This window comes from Mustelus asterias, chromosome 9 (genome assembly GCF_964213995.1).
Source record: "Mustelus asterias chromosome 9, sMusAst1.hap1.1, whole genome shotgun sequence".
In the NCBI taxonomy this organism is placed as follows: Eukaryota; Metazoa; Chordata; class Chondrichthyes; order Carcharhiniformes; family Triakidae; genus Mustelus; species Mustelus asterias.
Window position 1 is genome coordinate 6,153,057 of NC_135809.1, and position 16,249 is coordinate 6,169,305.

General features: G+C 49.2%; 2 protein-coding genes across 3 annotated transcripts in view; both read left to right on the plus strand.

Moving 5' to 3' along the window:
- Nucleotides 1–10,776, plus strand: part of endouc (endonuclease, polyU-specific C) — a 37,656-nt gene extending 26,880 nt beyond the window's left edge. For both annotated transcript variants that reach the window (XM_078219561.1, XM_078219559.1), the window contains 2 exons: nt 2,499–2,652; nt 7,768–10,776. In XM_078219561.1, coding sequence (XP_078075687.1) covers nt 2,499–2,652; nt 7,768–8,031 — 418 coding nt within the window. In that variant the 3' untranslated portion in view covers nt 8,032–10,776. The remainder of the gene's footprint in view (nt 1–2,498; nt 2,653–7,767) is intronic.
- A 5,122-nt stretch (nt 10,777–15,898) lies between these two features.
- polr3b (polymerase (RNA) III (DNA directed) polypeptide B) overlaps nt 15,899–16,249 on the plus strand; it is a 99,752-nt gene continuing 99,401 nt past the window's right edge. The window contains exon 1 of the mRNA XM_078219562.1: nt 15,899–16,091. Coding sequence (XP_078075688.1) covers nt 16,020–16,091 — 72 coding nt within the window. The 5' untranslated portion in view covers nt 15,899–16,019. The remainder of the gene's footprint in view (nt 16,092–16,249) is intronic.

Genomic DNA, 16,249 nt, shown 5'->3' on the forward strand with positions numbered 1-16,249 from the left:
AGTAGGTATGATCAGCGTCCTTAAGCTGAGCTCTGTACAGTAGCAGCATTTTCCATTCTTTTGTGTTATTCATTCATGGGATGTGGGCATCGCTGGCAAGGCCTGCAGTTGTTGGCCATTCCCCTAGTTGTACCTTGAACTGAATGGTTTGCTAGACCATTTTCAGAGGTCATTTGAGAGTCAACCACATTACTGTGGCTCTACTGTGGAGTCACATGTAGGCCACACCGGCTAAGGACGGCAGATTTCCTTCCTTGAAGGACATTAGTGAACCAGATAGGATTTTACAACAATCGACAATGGCTTAATGGTCATAGTTAGACTATTAATTCTAGATTTTAAAAAAATTTCAGTCAAATTTCACCATCTGACACAGTGGGAATTGAACCCAGTTCCCCAGAGCATTACCCTGGGTCTCTGGGTGACTAGTCCAGTGGCAATACCACTACACCACTGTCTCCTCTAGCAGTGCATTCCTTATGGACACCATACAGAGAGTCATCACTGTGTAACCCTCAGGTAAAGGAAGGTCAGAGGGTTAATTGGTATGAGGCAGAAGGAAGGGGAGGAGCAGAGCATTGAGGAGGGGGGTGATAGTGAGGAGAGTAGACCGGGGATGGGCAGATGGGAAGGGGGTGAGGTGGGAGGCGGTGAAGGGAACAAGAGACAGAAGAGCAAACTGTATCAGGCTGGAGTGCAAAAGAGAGTCTGTCTTGAATGATAAATTCTGCAGGGGGGTTGTGAACTCTCTGTACGCAGGAAGGTTTGAGGGGCTGGAAACTCTGAAGCTTTCACAGTGGGGAAGGGGCAACTATCTGTCCAGAGAGGGAGGGGTGGGGAGGATGATGTTTGTGCTGCTGATGCAGTTGGCCGAACGAAGGAGTTCTGGGAACTACCTGAGAGGGGAACAAGCTACAAATCTTTGGTCAGTGGTTAATTTAAGAGTTCACTGAATTTAAACTCTCTGCTCCAGTTGAGTTGGTGACACTCTCACCTTTGTCTCAAAGTCCCAGGTTCAAGTCCCACTCCAGGACTTGGGTACAAAAATGAAGCTGATACTCCGGTGCTGTATTGAGGGAATACCGCACTGTCAGAGATGCCGTCTTTCAGAATAGGCATTAAACTGAAGCCCCATCTGCCCTCCCAGGTGGCACTATTGGAAGAGAAGCTGGGCAGATTTCCCTGATGTCCTGGCCAACATTTATCCCTCAATCAACACCACAAAAAACAAGTGATCTGGTTGTTATCATGTTGTTGATCGTGGGAGCTTGCTGTGCGCAAATTGGCTGCGTTTGTCCCAGGTTACAACAGCGAGTTTCAGAAGTACATAATTTGCTGTAAGGCACCGGTGGTTGTGAAAGGTGCTATATAAATGGCAAGCCTTTTTTTAAAAAGCACACTCCGCCATGCTAAGCTGTCAGGCTGCAAACAACAAAATGTGTGAACAGACTGAGCAACGTTTTTTTTGTGAGTTTGGTGATCGAATAGATTAAAGACATTTAACCGATTGATTTGGACTTAGAAAAGCCTCACATTGACCATATGGGCTTTGAGACGAGACTTTATATGTAGCCACCCAGTGGCTGGGCCATGCAAATGCAGAGACCCCAAATCATCTGTTTCAAATTCATAGAATAGAATCTTACAGTGCAGAAGGAGGCCATTCAGCCCATCGAATCTACACCGACAACAATCCCATCCAGGCCCTATCCCCATAACCTCATGTTTTTTATTCATGGGATGTTGATATCACTGGCTGGGTCAGCATTATTGCCCATCCCTGATGGTATCCACATTGCTGTGGATCTGGAGTCACATGTAGGCCAGACCGGGTAAGAATGGCAGATTTCCTTCCCTAAAAGTCATCAGCGAACCAGGTGGATTTTTACAAATATTTTTGGCAATGGTTTCGTGGTCATCATTTGCGGCACGGTGGCACAGTGGTTAGCACTGCTGCCTCACAGCGCCAGGGACCTGGGTTCGATTCCCAGCTTGGGTCGCTGTCTGTGTGGAGTTTGCACGTTCTAACCCGTGTCTGCACGGGTTTCCCCCGGGTGCTCTGGTTTCCTCCCACAATATGAAGGGTGTGCTGGTTAGGTGCATTGACACGAACAGGCGCCGGACTGCGGCAACTAGGGGAATTTGAATTAGGGCGGCATGGTGGCACAGTGGTTAGCACTGCTGCCTCACAGCGCCAGGGACCCGGATTCGATTCTTGGCTTGGGTCACTGCCTGTGTGGAGTTTGCACGTTCTCCCCGTGTCTGCGTGGGTTTCCTCCGGGTGCTCCGGTTTCCTCCCACAGTCTGAAAGACGTGCTGGTTAGGTGCATTGGCCGTGCTAAATTCTCCCTGAGTGTACCCAAACAGGCGCCGGAGTGTGGCGACTAGGGGATTTTCACAGTAACTTCATTGCAGTGTCAATGTAAGCCTACTTGTGACACTAACAAATAAACTTTAATACTCAGCTTTTTTTAATTGCTTCTCTTTGCCTTCTCCAGGAGAGATTCTTCAGGGTTTGAACACGTGTTTGTGGGAGAAACCAAACGAGGTCGAGAGATTATGGGGCTGCACAACTGGGTCCAGTTCTACCTGCAGGAGAAACGCGACCACATTGATTACAAAGGCTTTGTGGCCAGGAAGGACAAGAACAAGGTGTGAGCAGCAGCAGCCCTTGATCTACTGATGTTGTTGTCTTTGGAATATATTCCTGGCTCGTTCTCATGCATAGCCCATTTTTTCCCTCTTTTTATGAACTTTCTGGTGGTCCCTTGCTGCTCTTTAAAATGCTCACCACCCTCAGAGTTACTGCTATTCTTTGCAACATTATACAACCTCCTTTTATTCTGATTCGGGCGACACAGTGGTCAGCACTGCCGCCTCACAGCGCCAGGAACCCGGGTTCAATTCCGGACTCGGGTCACTGTCTGTGTGGAGTTTGCACGTTCTCCCCCATGTCTGCGTGGGTTTCCTCCGGGTGCTCCGGTTTCCTCCCACAGTCCAAAGATGTGTAGTTTAGGGGGGTTGGCCATGCTAAATTGCCCTTAGTGTCAGGGGGACTAACAGGGTAAATATGTAGGGTTATGGGGATTGGGCCTGGGTGGGATTGTGGTCGGTGCAGACTCGATGGGCTGAACAGCCTCATTCTGCACTGTAGGGATTCTATGATACTACCCTTAAGCACCTCAATGAACCTTGGATCGACCTTTCACACTGAGCTTTTGTTTTTCAATGAACCATATTTTTGTTGAGCATTTTGAATTATTTCCGTAGAAATTATTACTGTTCAGGGTTCCGACCAGCCTTTACTGATCCTTGTTATTCTTATTCTGCTCCCATACTGATTCTACTTCCTGATTTTTCTGAGCCAAGATCCTTTCTCACTAACGCTCTTGTGTCATTCCTTATGTCAGGGCTACCGCTCCTCCTTTCCCATTCTGCCTGTCAATGTTGTGTACCATGGAATATTTGATTCCCAGCCTTGGTCACCTTGTAACCATGTCTCTGTGATGGTGATTAGATCTAAACCATGTACCTCTATGTGCCACTAGTTCATTTAAGATTATTGTAAATGCTTCTGACAGGCAGATAAAGTGAATTCATTTTTTTTTTTTGCTGCTATTGTTTGGGTGGCACGGTGGCACAGTGGTTAGCACTGCTGCCTCACCGCTCCAGGGACCTGGGTTCGATTCCTGGCTTAGGTCACTGTCTGTGTGGAGTTTGCACGTTCTCCCTGTGTCTGGGTGGGTTTCCTCCGGGAGCTCCGGTTTCCTTCCACGCTTACAGGGTAGGTGGATTGGCCATGCTAAATGTGTGGGGTAACGTCGATAGGGCAGGGGAGAGGGCCTGGGTAAGATACTCAGTGACAGAGTCAGTGCAGATTCCTTGGGCTGAATGGCCCCCTTCCGCATTGTAGGGATTCTATGATTCCCTGCATGGACCTTTCACTCTGCACTATCACCGGTAAACTCTGTCCCTTCCTGTCCCACTCGGCTTATCTTTAGCCAAATCAAGATACGTTCCAACTGCTTCCAATTGGGTTGATGGTGAAACATACTCATCTTCTGCTTCCCTGCTGCTGAATTCACACTCTTGTCCACAGGAGCAGATTCAAGCTGATCCCTCTCAGCAGCGCCACCAGCGCTTAAACAAGCATTTTGAATTTTATACTGAGGTAGTATGGGGTGTCATGGTGGCGGAGTGGTTAGCACTGCTGCCTCACAACGCCAGGGACCCGGGTTCAATTCCGGCCTCGGGTGACTGTGTGGAGTTTGCAGATTTTACCCGTGTCTGCATGGGTTTCCTCTGGGTGCTCCGGTTTCCTCCCACAGTCCAAATTTGTGCAGGTTAGATGCGAAATTGCCCCTTAGTGTCAGGGGGATCAGGAGGGTAAATATATGAGGCTACGAGGATAGGGCCTGGGTGGGATTGTTGTCAGTGCAGGCTCGATGGGCCAAATGGCCTCTTTCTGCACTGCATGATTCAGTGTGTCTGCGTGGGTTTCCTCCGGGTGCTCCGGTTCCTCCCACAGTCCGAAAGACGTGCTGGTTAGGTGCATTAGCTATGCTAAATTCTCCCTCAGTGTACCCGAACAGGCACCGGAGTGTGGCGACTCGGGGATTTTCACAGTTACTTCATTGCCGTGTTAGTGTAAGCCTACTTGTGACTAATAAATAAACTTTATATTATTAAGAACATAAGAAATAGGAGCAGGAGTAGGTTAGGAACAGGAAGGGGTCGGTAACTTTGCTGGGTGTTTTCTATAGGCCGCCCAATAGTAACAGAGATGTTGAGGAGCAGATGGGGAAACAGATCCTGGAGAGATGTAGGAATAACAGAGTTGTCGTGATGGGAGATTTTAATTTCCCAAACATAGATTGGAATATCCCTAGGGCTAGGGGTTTGGATGGAGAGGAGTTTGTTAGGTGTGTCCAGGAGAGTTTCCTGACACAGTATGTGGATAAGCCTACTAGAGGAGAGGCTGTACTTGATCTGGTGCTGGCTAATGAACCTGGACAGGTGGAGGATCTCTCGGTGGGTGAGCATCTTGGGGATAGCGATCATAATTCTATCTCCTTCACGATAGCATTGGAAAGAGATAGGATCAGGCAGGCTAGGAAAGTGTTTCTCTGGAGTAAAGGGAAATACAGTGTCATCAGGGAGGAAATTAGACGGGTAAATTGGAAGGAGGCATTCTTGGGGAAAAGTACCGAAGGAAAGTGGAGGATTTTCAAGGAATGTTTGTCTGGAGCTCTGCATGACAACGTTCCGATGAGACAGGGGGGTGTTGGTAGGGTACGGGAACCGTGGTGCACGAAGGTTGTGATGAACCTGGTGAATAAGAAAAGAGAGGCGTACAGAAGGTTCAGAGAGCTAGGAGGTGTTAAGGATTTAGAGGAGTATACGGGATGTAGGAAGGAGCTTAAGAAGGAAATTAGGAGAGCGAGAAGGGGTCATGAGAAGACCTTGGCGGGTAAGATTAAGGAGAATCCCAAGGCTTTCTACAAATATGTCAAGAGTAAAAGGATGAGATGTGAAGGCATAGGACCCTTAAAAGGTGAAGGGGGAAAAGTTTGTGCGGAACCGTTAGAAATGGCGGAGGTGCTTAATGAATACTTTACCTCGGTATTCACGGTGGAAAGGGATCTGGGTGGTTGTACTGCTGGTTTGCGGTGGACAGAAAGGATCGAGCATGTGGACATAAAGAAAGAGGATGTGTTGGAACTATTGAATGGCATCAAGGTTGGTAAGTCGCCGGGACCGGATGGGATGTACCCCAGGTTACTGTGGGAGGCGAGGGAGGAGATTGCGGAGCCTTTGGCGATGATCTTTGCATCATCGATGGAGACGGGAGAGGTTCCGGAGGATTGGAGGATTGCAGATGTGGTCCCTATATTCAAGAAAGGGAACAGGGACAGCCCGGGAAATTACCGACCGGTGAGTCTAACCTCAGTGGTTGGTAAGTTGATGGAGAGGATCCTGAGAGACAGGATTTATGATCATCTAGAGAAGTTTAGTATGATCAAAAGTAGTCAGCACGGCTTTGTCAAGGGCAGGTCGTGCCTTACGAGCCTGGTTGAGTTCTTTGAAAATGTGACCAAACACATTGACGAAGGAAGAGCGGTGGATGTGGTCTATATGGACTTCAGCAAGGCGTTCGATAAGGTCCCCCATGCAAGACTTCTTGAGAAAGTGAGAGGGCATGGGATCCAAGGGGCTGTTGCCTTGTGGATCCAGAACTGGCTTGCCTGCAGAAGGCAGAGAGTGGCTATGGAGGGGTCTTTCTCTGCATGGAGGTCAGTGACCAGTGGAGTGCCCCAGGGATCTGTTCTGGGACCCTTGCTGTTTGTCATTTTCATAAATGACCTGGATGAGGAAGTGGAGGGATGGGTTGGTAAGTTTGCTGACGACACCAAGGTAGGTGGTGTTGTGGATAGTTTGGAGGGATGTCAGAAGTTGCAGCGAGACATAGATAGAATGCAAGACTGGGCGGAGAAGTGGCAGATGGACTTCAACCCGGATAAGTGTGTAGTGATCCATTTTGGCAGATCCAATGGGATGAAGCAGCAGTATAATATGAAGGGTACCATTCTTAGCAGTGTAGAGGATCAGAAGGACCTTGGGGTCCGGGTCCATAGGACTCTTAAATCGGCCTCGCAGGTGGAGGATGCGGTCAAGAAAGCGTACGGCGTACTAGCCTTCATTAATCGAGGGATTGAGTTTAAGAGTCGGGAGATAATGCTGCAGCTTTATAGGACCCTGGTTAGACCCCACATGGAGTACTGCGCGCAGTTCTGGTCACCTCATTACAGGAAAGATGTTGAAGCCATTGAAAGGGTGCAGAGGAGATTTACAAGGATGTTGCCTGGATTGGGGGGCATGCCTTATGAGGATAGGTTGAGGGAGCTTGGTCTCTTCTCCCTGGAGAGACGAAGGATGAGAGGTGACCTGATAGAGGTTTACAAGATGTTGAGAGGTCTGGATAGGGTAGACTCTCAGAGGCTATTTCCAAGGGCTGAAATGGTTGCTACGAGAGGACACAGGTTTAAGGTGCTGGGGGGTAGGTACAGAGGAGATGTCAGGGGTAAGTTTTTCACTGAGGGTGGTGGGTGAGTGGAATCGGCTGACGTCGGTGGTGGTGGAGGCAAACCCGTTGGGGTCTTTTAAGAGACTTCTGGATGAGTACATGGGATTTAATGGGATTGAGGGCTATAGATAGGCCTAGAGGTAGGGATATGATCAGCGCAACTTGTGGGCCGAAGGGCCTGTTTGTGCTGTGGCTTTCTATGTTCTATGTTCTATCTAGCCCCTCGAGCCTGCCCCGCCATTCAATAAGATCATGGCTGATCTGAAGTGGATCAGTTCCACTTACCTGCCTGATCCCCATAACCCCTAATTCCCTTACTGATCAGGAATCCATCTATCCGTGATTTAAACATATTCAACGAGGTAGCCCCCACCACTTCAGTGGGCAGAGAATTCCAGAGATTCACCACCCTCTGAGAGAAGAAGTTCCTCCTCAACTCTGTCCTAAACTTACCCCCCTTTATTTTGAGGCTGTGCCCTCTAGTTCTAGCTTCCTTTCTAAGTGGAAAGAATCTCTCCACCTCTACCCTATCCAGCCCCTTCATTACCTTATAGGTCTCTATAAGATCCCCCCTCAGCCTTCTAAATTCCAACGAGTACAAACCCAATCTGTGGGTTTGGGTTTGTGTCCGTTATCAAGTAGAATCTAATTGAATTTTGTTTCCTTTTACTGGGTTTTCACAGCCTGATGAAGATGACCACGTCTTGACCCTTCAGTTCAGCTGGAAGGAGATGGTGAAACCAGTGGGCAGCTCGTTTATCGGAGTGAGTCCCGAGTTTGAGTTTGCCGTCTACACTATCTGCTTCCTCCAGTCGCAAGCCAAGGTCTCCCGGGAGCTGGTGATGGTGGACGAATACCATTTGCAAATCGTCGTGTATCGCCACGGGAAGTACATCGGGACCTCCTACCCCGTCCTGCTCAGCAGCAACAACACACCCTTGGAGTGAACCCGCGGCAGTGCTGGTGTACTGCCCAATCTGCTCAGTTAGCATCCGTCCAATATGCAGGCTGTTTTTGTATGGTTGTGTATTCTTCAAGTCGCTGTAGGCTGTGCACTAAATTACTACATGTTTTGCAAAGACCTCAGTTAATTAATTAATTTGTTAGAAGTGCTGGAAAAACTCATCCCGTCTTGCAGTATCTGTGGAGAGAGAAACAGAGTTAACAGCTAGAGTTTTACTGCCCTGCCCGCCACGGGAATCAGAATGGGAGAGGGACGGACAATGGAAAGGATCTTACGGTTCCGGGATGAGTGAGGCTGTAAAAAAAAAAATCCCAACCTTTCAAGCCCAATGTGACTCTTATTCGGAACTGGGTCATGTTGGACTCAAAGTTAACTCTGTTTCTCTCTCCTCCGATGCTGCCAGACCCGGTGAGATTTTCCAGCTCTGTGTTTTTACTTCAGATTTTCAGGCTTCCGCTGTTTTTTGCTTTTATCGAATTGATTTGTTGCTGTGTGAAAGACAGCTCGGAACCAGCCTCCGAGTTAAAAATCCATTTGCCCTTTTATCTCTGGGATAACGTTCGGCGTGGAACTCGTTTCCAAAGTTGTCTAAGTGCCTCACGCTTCTAATAATCAACACATTCCACACAATATCTTCTTAAACGACAAGGCTGGCTGTTTGAATTTAATATTTTATTTTACCAGTCCTTTTTTAAATAATGCTGCAGTTCTGAAACTGCAGTATAAATTAGTAAAGTCTTTGTAAATTCTGTGAAGTTTTAAGAAAATTTAGGGTCACCCGCCGCCACTCACGTTAATAAAACCATGTTTTAATTTCTGTTAGAGTACAATCAGACTCCTGCTAACCCTCCGTAACCAGCTGGATTAGAAATATTTATTTCACTTCAAGTGAAATCAGTGCTTTATCTGACCCAGCGACCGAACGTTTTCAGATTGAATGTGAAACTCGGGCATGATTGTGAACTGGGAGAAATTTGTTCTCTCTCAATTCCACACACGAGCGCCAGAATTTTACCGGCAGGCCTGCCCTGATTCCGGGGACGGGCGCGGTTTGGAGCGCGGCATTCTCCGTTGGCCTCGGGCGGAATCGTGCGAACCTCGGGCGGACATGCCGGTAAAATTCCCCCCGAGGTTTCGCCAATCTGAAACAGACCTACGGCGATTAATTAGTTTGTGTTTCTAGCTGTTGGCAAGCATTTGCTTTTAGCTTCATGTAATTTATCTGCTTTAACCAATGAAGTAGTCAATGATTTAAGGGTTAACCCTATTTTGATAATCTGTATGATTTGTTCCATAGTCTGTGTACTAATATTAATGGAATTATTTGTACTGTGTTTGAACTTAAAACTTCTGCAGTTCAAACCATTTAGAAAGCGCACACTTTTTGATATTTCAGTTGGCCTTTTAAAACTAACTCAAGTTTTATGTATGTTTGTGTGGTCTTTTATCTGGTCCCCTTTGACCCTTTCTCAGTCACTGAGGTGAAAGTACAGTGCCTTAAACTTTTTCTTATGGAGCTGTTCCCGGAGTTCGAGATGGAGTGAGGGTGAATGAAGCTCAGAGGGAGTTCCCTTCCTGTTCAGAAACAGAGAGGTTTTTGACTCCAATATCGGAGTTGGTTATCGTGTAAACTGCCCTCCTGATCAGACCTTTTTCAGTAACTTATCACCTTGCACGCTGAACCTCCCGAGAGTTGCTGAGGTTCGAATCGGTGTCTGAAGTTTAGTTTTTGGATGTTTTGCTGAAAGACCTGTGCTTAAAGGTGTTTGGGGTTCACTTCGAGCTGGGGTGGGGGTGATTAGGCTTGCTCCAACCCAAAACTTGGGATTTTGAAAATCCTGAAATCATCCCTCTGCACAGCGGATCTGCTCCTGTTACACTCCCAGGACCCTCCAATCCTCACTCCTGAATCAGATTTTTTTAAAAATGTCAATACTTGTTTGACAATCTTCACTGAGGCTCTTTCAGAAAACATACTGCTTTATAAAATGTTCTGTTTTTATTTTAACCGGATGTGCCTGTGTCTCACACTCCTGGCTCAATTTCATATTTCAATGTTTGAGTTTGAAAAAAGAAGCTTCACTCCTGTTAAAGTTTAATCTTTGTTTTCCTGGAACCCTGAACACAGCAGTTGTGTTGTGTATGTTAATCTGAAAGGGTTAATTCCTGAGTAACTTTAGAGAATATTGGAGTAAGTGAAATGTTGATAAACACAGTTCGGCTATTGAAAGTTTTATCCTCTTGTCCCGAGCACTAACTAATACACGGCACGATGGCACAGTGGTTAGCACTGCTGCTTCACAGCGCCAGGGACCTGGGTTCGATTCTCGGCTTGGATCACTGTCTGTGCGGGAGTCTGCAAGTTCTCCCCGTGTCTGCGTGGGTTTCCTCCGGGTGCTCCAATTTCCTCCCAGTGTCTGAAAGACGTGCTGGTTAAGTGCATTGGCCATACTAAATTCTCCCTCAGTGTACCCGAACAGGCACCGGAGTGTAGCGACTAGGGGATTTTCACAGTAACTTCATAACTACTTGTGACACAGATAAATAAACTAATACAGGAGTTCTTGTTATTGTTGCTGTTTGGCGTCAGCCAGCTTTCATTCCTTAAAGTTCAGCAGAATTATGCAATACGTATTTGACTAAAGTTTACTCTGCAAATATTAACGCTTCCCAATTCTGCAATGCAAGTTCACCTTTTTATAAACTTGAATAAAGTTTGCTATAAACATATTAAACTTGATTTTTGCTTTATTTCTACACAGTTGTTTGAGGTTTTGGGACTGTAATCTGCTAAGATGTAATAACTTTCCTTCATTGTTATATCTCCACTCCTGAGAACAGCTCAAAGTACTGCACAGCTAGTTTTCAAACCACTAATACGACGACATAGTGCACAGTAAGATCCCACAACAGCAAAACTGATGACTGCCCAGTTTGACTCTGTTTTTGTGGAGTTGGTTGAACGGGAAAGGTTAGCTCACACATTGGGACTCTTGTCTCTTTGAATCAACCTCTCTGTCTTTTACATCCATCAGGGCAGTCAGGCTGAGTGCTGGGACAGCACCCAGCCAGAAAAAGGCAGCTGTAACAGTGCAGCACTCCCTCAGTACTGACCCTCTGACAGTGTGGCATTCCCTCAGTACTGACCCTCTGACAGTGCGGCAGTCCCTCAGTACTGACCCTCTGACAGGGCGGCACTCCCTCAGTACTGACCCTCTGACAGTGTGGCACTCCCTCAGTACTGACCCTCTGACAGTGCGGCAGTCCCTCAGTACTGACCCTCTGACAGGGCGGCACTCCCTTAGTACTGACCCTCTGACAGTGTGGCACTCCCTCAGTACTGACCCTCTGACAGTGCGGCAGTCCCTCAGTACTGACCCTCTGACAGGGCGGCACTCCCTCAGTACTGACCCTCTGACAGTGCGGCAGTCCCTCAGTACTGACCCTCTGACAGTGTGGCACTCCCTCAGTACTGACCCTCTGACAGTGCGGCAGTCCCTCAGTACTGACCCTCTGACAGGGCGGCACTCCCTCCGGACTGACCCTCTGACAGTGCGGCACTCCCTCCGGACTGACCCTCTGGCAGGGTGGCACTCCCTCCGGACTGACCCTCTGGCAGGGCGGCCCTCCCTCCGGACTGACCCTCTGGCAGGGCGGCCCTCCCTCCGGACTGACCCTCTGACAGGGCGGCACTCCCTCCGGACTGACCCTCTGGCAGGGCGGCACTCCCTCCGGACTGACCCTCTGGCAGGGTGGCACTCCCTCCGGACTGACCCTCTGGCAGGGCGGCCCTCCCTCCGGACTGACCCTCTGGCAGGGCGGCCCTCCCTCCGGACTGACCCTCTGACAGGGCGGCACTCCCTCAGTTGTGGCCATTCAGCCCACCTGCTCTCTGCTAGTGTTTATGTTTCATGTGAGTCTCCTCTGAATCCTCTTTGTGTAACCCTATCAGCATATCCTGTTACTTTCTCCCTTGGTGTTTATCCAGCTTCCTCTATAATGTGTCTGTTATTTACTTAACCACTCGCAGCCATGGTGTGTTCCACATTCTCACAGCTCTCTGGTTACAGCAGTTCCCCCTGAATTGGGGATTGGATTGATATGTGGCTACAAGTGAAACACCACCTTCCCTCTGTCTATCCCTATTGAAGAGCTGCAGGATTTTGGTAAATTTTCTCGAATCTCCGTGCTGGCTCCCGTTCACTATCATTTTCCACTTCCCTGCCCAGTTGATTGCGGTGGGAGTTGCAAGTTTTGACTTGTTGCAGAACCATAGAATTTACAGCACTGAAGGAAGCCATTCGGCCCATCAAGTATGTTCCCACCCTCTGCAAGTGCCATTCGGCTAGTTCCACATCCCTGCCCTTTCCCAGTAGCCTTGCGTCTCCAGTTGCATATCCAATTCCCTCTTGAAAGCCATCATAGAATCCCTGCAGTGCAGAAGGAGGCCATTCGGCCCATCAAGTTTGCACCGACCACAATTCCACCCAGGCCCTATTCCCGTCACCCCACATATTAACACTGCTAATCCCCCTGATACTAAGGGTCAATTTATTATGGCCAATCAACCTAACCCGCACATCTTTGGACCATGGGAGGAAACCGGAGCACCCGGAGGAAACCCATGAAGACATGGGAAGAACGTGCAAATTCCACACAGACAGTGACCTGAGCCAGGAATTGAACCCGGGTCCCTGGCACTGTTAGGCAGCAGTGCTAACCACTGTGCCACCGTGATTGGCCCTGCCCCCACCCCCTCCAGCAGTGCATTCAGACCAGAACCATCCGCTGCCTAAATATCTTTGCTCAGCCCCCTTACGTTCTTTCACCAATGCCCGTGTCCTCTCGTTCTCGAGCCTTCCACCAATGGGAACCCATTCTTTTTGTGTCAGCCGCAAACCTGGCATCAATGTCGCTGCCAGATAATCGCCTCCGGTGAGGAAGAGATACTTTGCGCCAATCTGGAACTCACAGTCTCGGAGGACGGTGGACGTGGGGACTTGAAAGTAAATTGGATGGATGCTCGAGTGGAGATGAATTTGTTCAGAGACAGAGCAGAGATGGGGCTAACTGGCTTTCCTGCCCAGAAGTGCAGTATGGGTTTAATGGGCCGAATGGCTTCCTTCATGCTATTCTGGAGTCATTTACAGCACAGAAGGAGGCCATTCAGCCCATGAAATCCATGTCAGCTCACTGCAGAGTAACCCGGTCAGTTCCACACCTCTGTTCGATTCCCATAGCCATGCAATTTTATTTTTTCCCAGCGTCCATTGATTTTCTTTTTGAAATTGTTGCTGTTCCCACCACCCTGGTGGGCAGTGAGTTCATGGTCGTTCCCATGTGGTATATGAAAGAATTCCTCCTCACCTTCCCCTGTATATCTTTCCCAAAACCTTAAATCTGTGTCTCTGAGTCCTCATACCATCCGCTAATGCGAAGATGTTTTTTTTCCTGTCTACCTTTATTTTAATCTCGTGCGCCTGGAACAAATCTCCTCTCAGTCTCCTTTGCTTGAAGGAGAACATCATGATGGGCCGAAGGGTCTCTTTTTGTGCTGTCTATGACTCTGAGTCTATGAAATTTTAACAACATCAGCCTTTCCATCCCAACCTTGTAACTAAACCCCCTCATCTGTGAAACCCTTCCGGTAAATTCCCTCTGCGTCCCTCCCAAGGACCCTCACATCCTTCCTGAAGTGTGGTGACCGGAACTGAACACAATTCTCTCGTTGTGGCCTCAGCAGAGTTTAATGACTCAATGTCACTGTCATTCCAGCCAGTAACTGGGAGGTATCAAGAACCGATCAAGTTACACATGCCAGACTAACTGTGTCAGATGGAAGCTGGATGTACTCTTTCAGTAATTGTATATCATAATAAGACCACCATCCAAAATTAAACACTAATCCCTGTTACTGATACCATGCCGTTATTTTTACTGTGTTATGGACACTGAGGACTGAAACCACTGCTAATAATAAATTCACAAGTAACACGCCAACATCTCTCATCTTGCATTTCAATAAGAAGTCTCACAACACCAGTCCGTACCGTCTTTCACAGTCTATGTATTGGTTGAATGAGGTTCAACAAGTACAGAACACACCTGGGGATACCTGAGAAATTTCCTCTTACACCAACATCCCTCATCTACTATTTCAATAAGAAGTCTCAACAACAGCAGGTTAAAATCCAACAGTCCAACATCACAATACTCGCCTGATGAAGGAGCAGCGCTCCGAAAGCTCGTAATTCCAAATAAACCTGTTGAACTTTAACCTGGTGTTGTGAGACTTCTTATCATACCCACCCCAGTCCAACCCCGGCATCCCCACATCATGGAGTCAATGGATGGGAGATTCAAGATCAACTGTAACTTTCATATGGGAGTTGGATAAGCTCAACATGTTCCAAGGGGCGAATGTTTAACTGGAGGTAGTAATTATTTTAGGATTCGAAATAGGGTTACCAACCCTCCAGGATTGGCTGGGATCCTCCAGGAATTGAAGATTAATCTCCAACACGCTGCTGTGTGTGAGAAAAGTCACCAGGACATTAAAATAATGATTGTTTTTATCCTCATTTCTTTGAGCATTTCTCTTTTCCAGATATTGCAGATGAGGGGAAAAAAGGAAGTTTGAGTGATGGTCAAGCAACTTCCAACTGGGTAATGAGTCTTTTTGCTTTCTGATTGGGGTAGGAAGGCCGTGTGTCACAAGAATGGACATTGTCAACTTTGACAAAGGGTCATCTGGACTCAAAATGTCAGCTCTTTTCTCTCCTTACAGATGCTGCCAGACCTGCTGAGATTTTCCAACGTTTTCTCCTTTGGTTTCAGATTCCAGCATCCACGGTAATTTACTATTCATACAAGGATGGACGTGTTGGGTGATTAATGGCTGAAGTGTGGGGACAAGTCATATGACGAAACCTCCAGAAATATATTTGATCACAGCTGCATCAAGTTTGATTCCAAAATAAGGAGAATCAAACCATGGTGGCATAGCGGTCAGCACTGCTGCCTCACAGTGCCAGGGACCCGGGTTCAATTCCTGCCTTGGGTCACTGTCTGTGTGGAGTCTGCACGTTCTCCCCGTGTCTGCGTGGGTTTCCTCCGGGTGCTCCAGTTTCCTCCCACAGTCCAAAAATGTTCAGGTTAGGGTTATTGGCCATGATAAATTGCCCCTGAGTGTCCCAGGGTGGGCAGGTTAGGGGGGATTAGTGGGACAGATACGTGAGGTCATGGGGATTGGGCGCGGGGTGGCCCTTGAGGGGATGCTCTGTTAGAGGGACAGTACAGGCTCGATGGGCTGAATGGCCATTTTCTGCAATGTAGGGATTCTAATTTGAAAAGAAACGTTGATTGCTGCAGGTTCAGCGGTGAGAGGGTGCAGTGAGGGAATAGAAACAGGGAAATACACAGCAGGATGGGAAAGATATCCCAGACACTAACACTCTGCACTGGCTGCCCAGCTCCACCCTCACACTGAACAGGGAGCGCGCCACTGCGGCGGGGGCGGGGCCAGGGGCGGGGCCTGGGGTATTGGGGCGGGGCCTGGGGCGGGGCATGGGGCATTGGGGCGGGCCCTGGGGCGCGCTCGGGGGCGGGGCATTGGGAAGGGTCGGGGCCAGGCGGTGGGGCCCAGGCCAGCAAAGAGGCGGAGCCAGGAGGCAGTGACAGTGTTCGGGGCCTGGAGGCGGGTCGAGGCCGGAGAGAGGGCGGGGCTACGGCCGAGGTGCGGCCAATGTGCAGGGGGCGGGGACCAAGGGCACGGGCGGGGAATGGGGCGGGGCCGAGACTGGATAGGGGCGGGGCAAGGAGGGGGCGGAGTCACGGGCGGGGCCAATGGGCAAGGGGGCGGAACCAGGGGGCCGGACCGTTTGTCCCGGAGCCCGGGGTTCCCGCCGGACGGTTTTGCCGAGGGAGTGGGTTCCGGCCGGTCGGGTTGGGGGAGCGGACACGCGGGGGGCCATGGAGTTTCTGGAAGCGGAATTCGGGAATCTGGATGCGGGATCGCTGGCGGCACCGATCCAGGCGGTAGAGGTGAGGGGGTGGGGACGAGGGGGTGGGGAGGGGGTGGGGACGAGGGAGTGGGGAGGGAGGGGGTGGGGAGGGGGTGGGGACGAGGGAGTGGGGAGGGGGTGGGGACGAGGGAGTGGGGAGGGAGGGGGTGGGGAGGGGGTGGGGACGAGGGAGTGGGG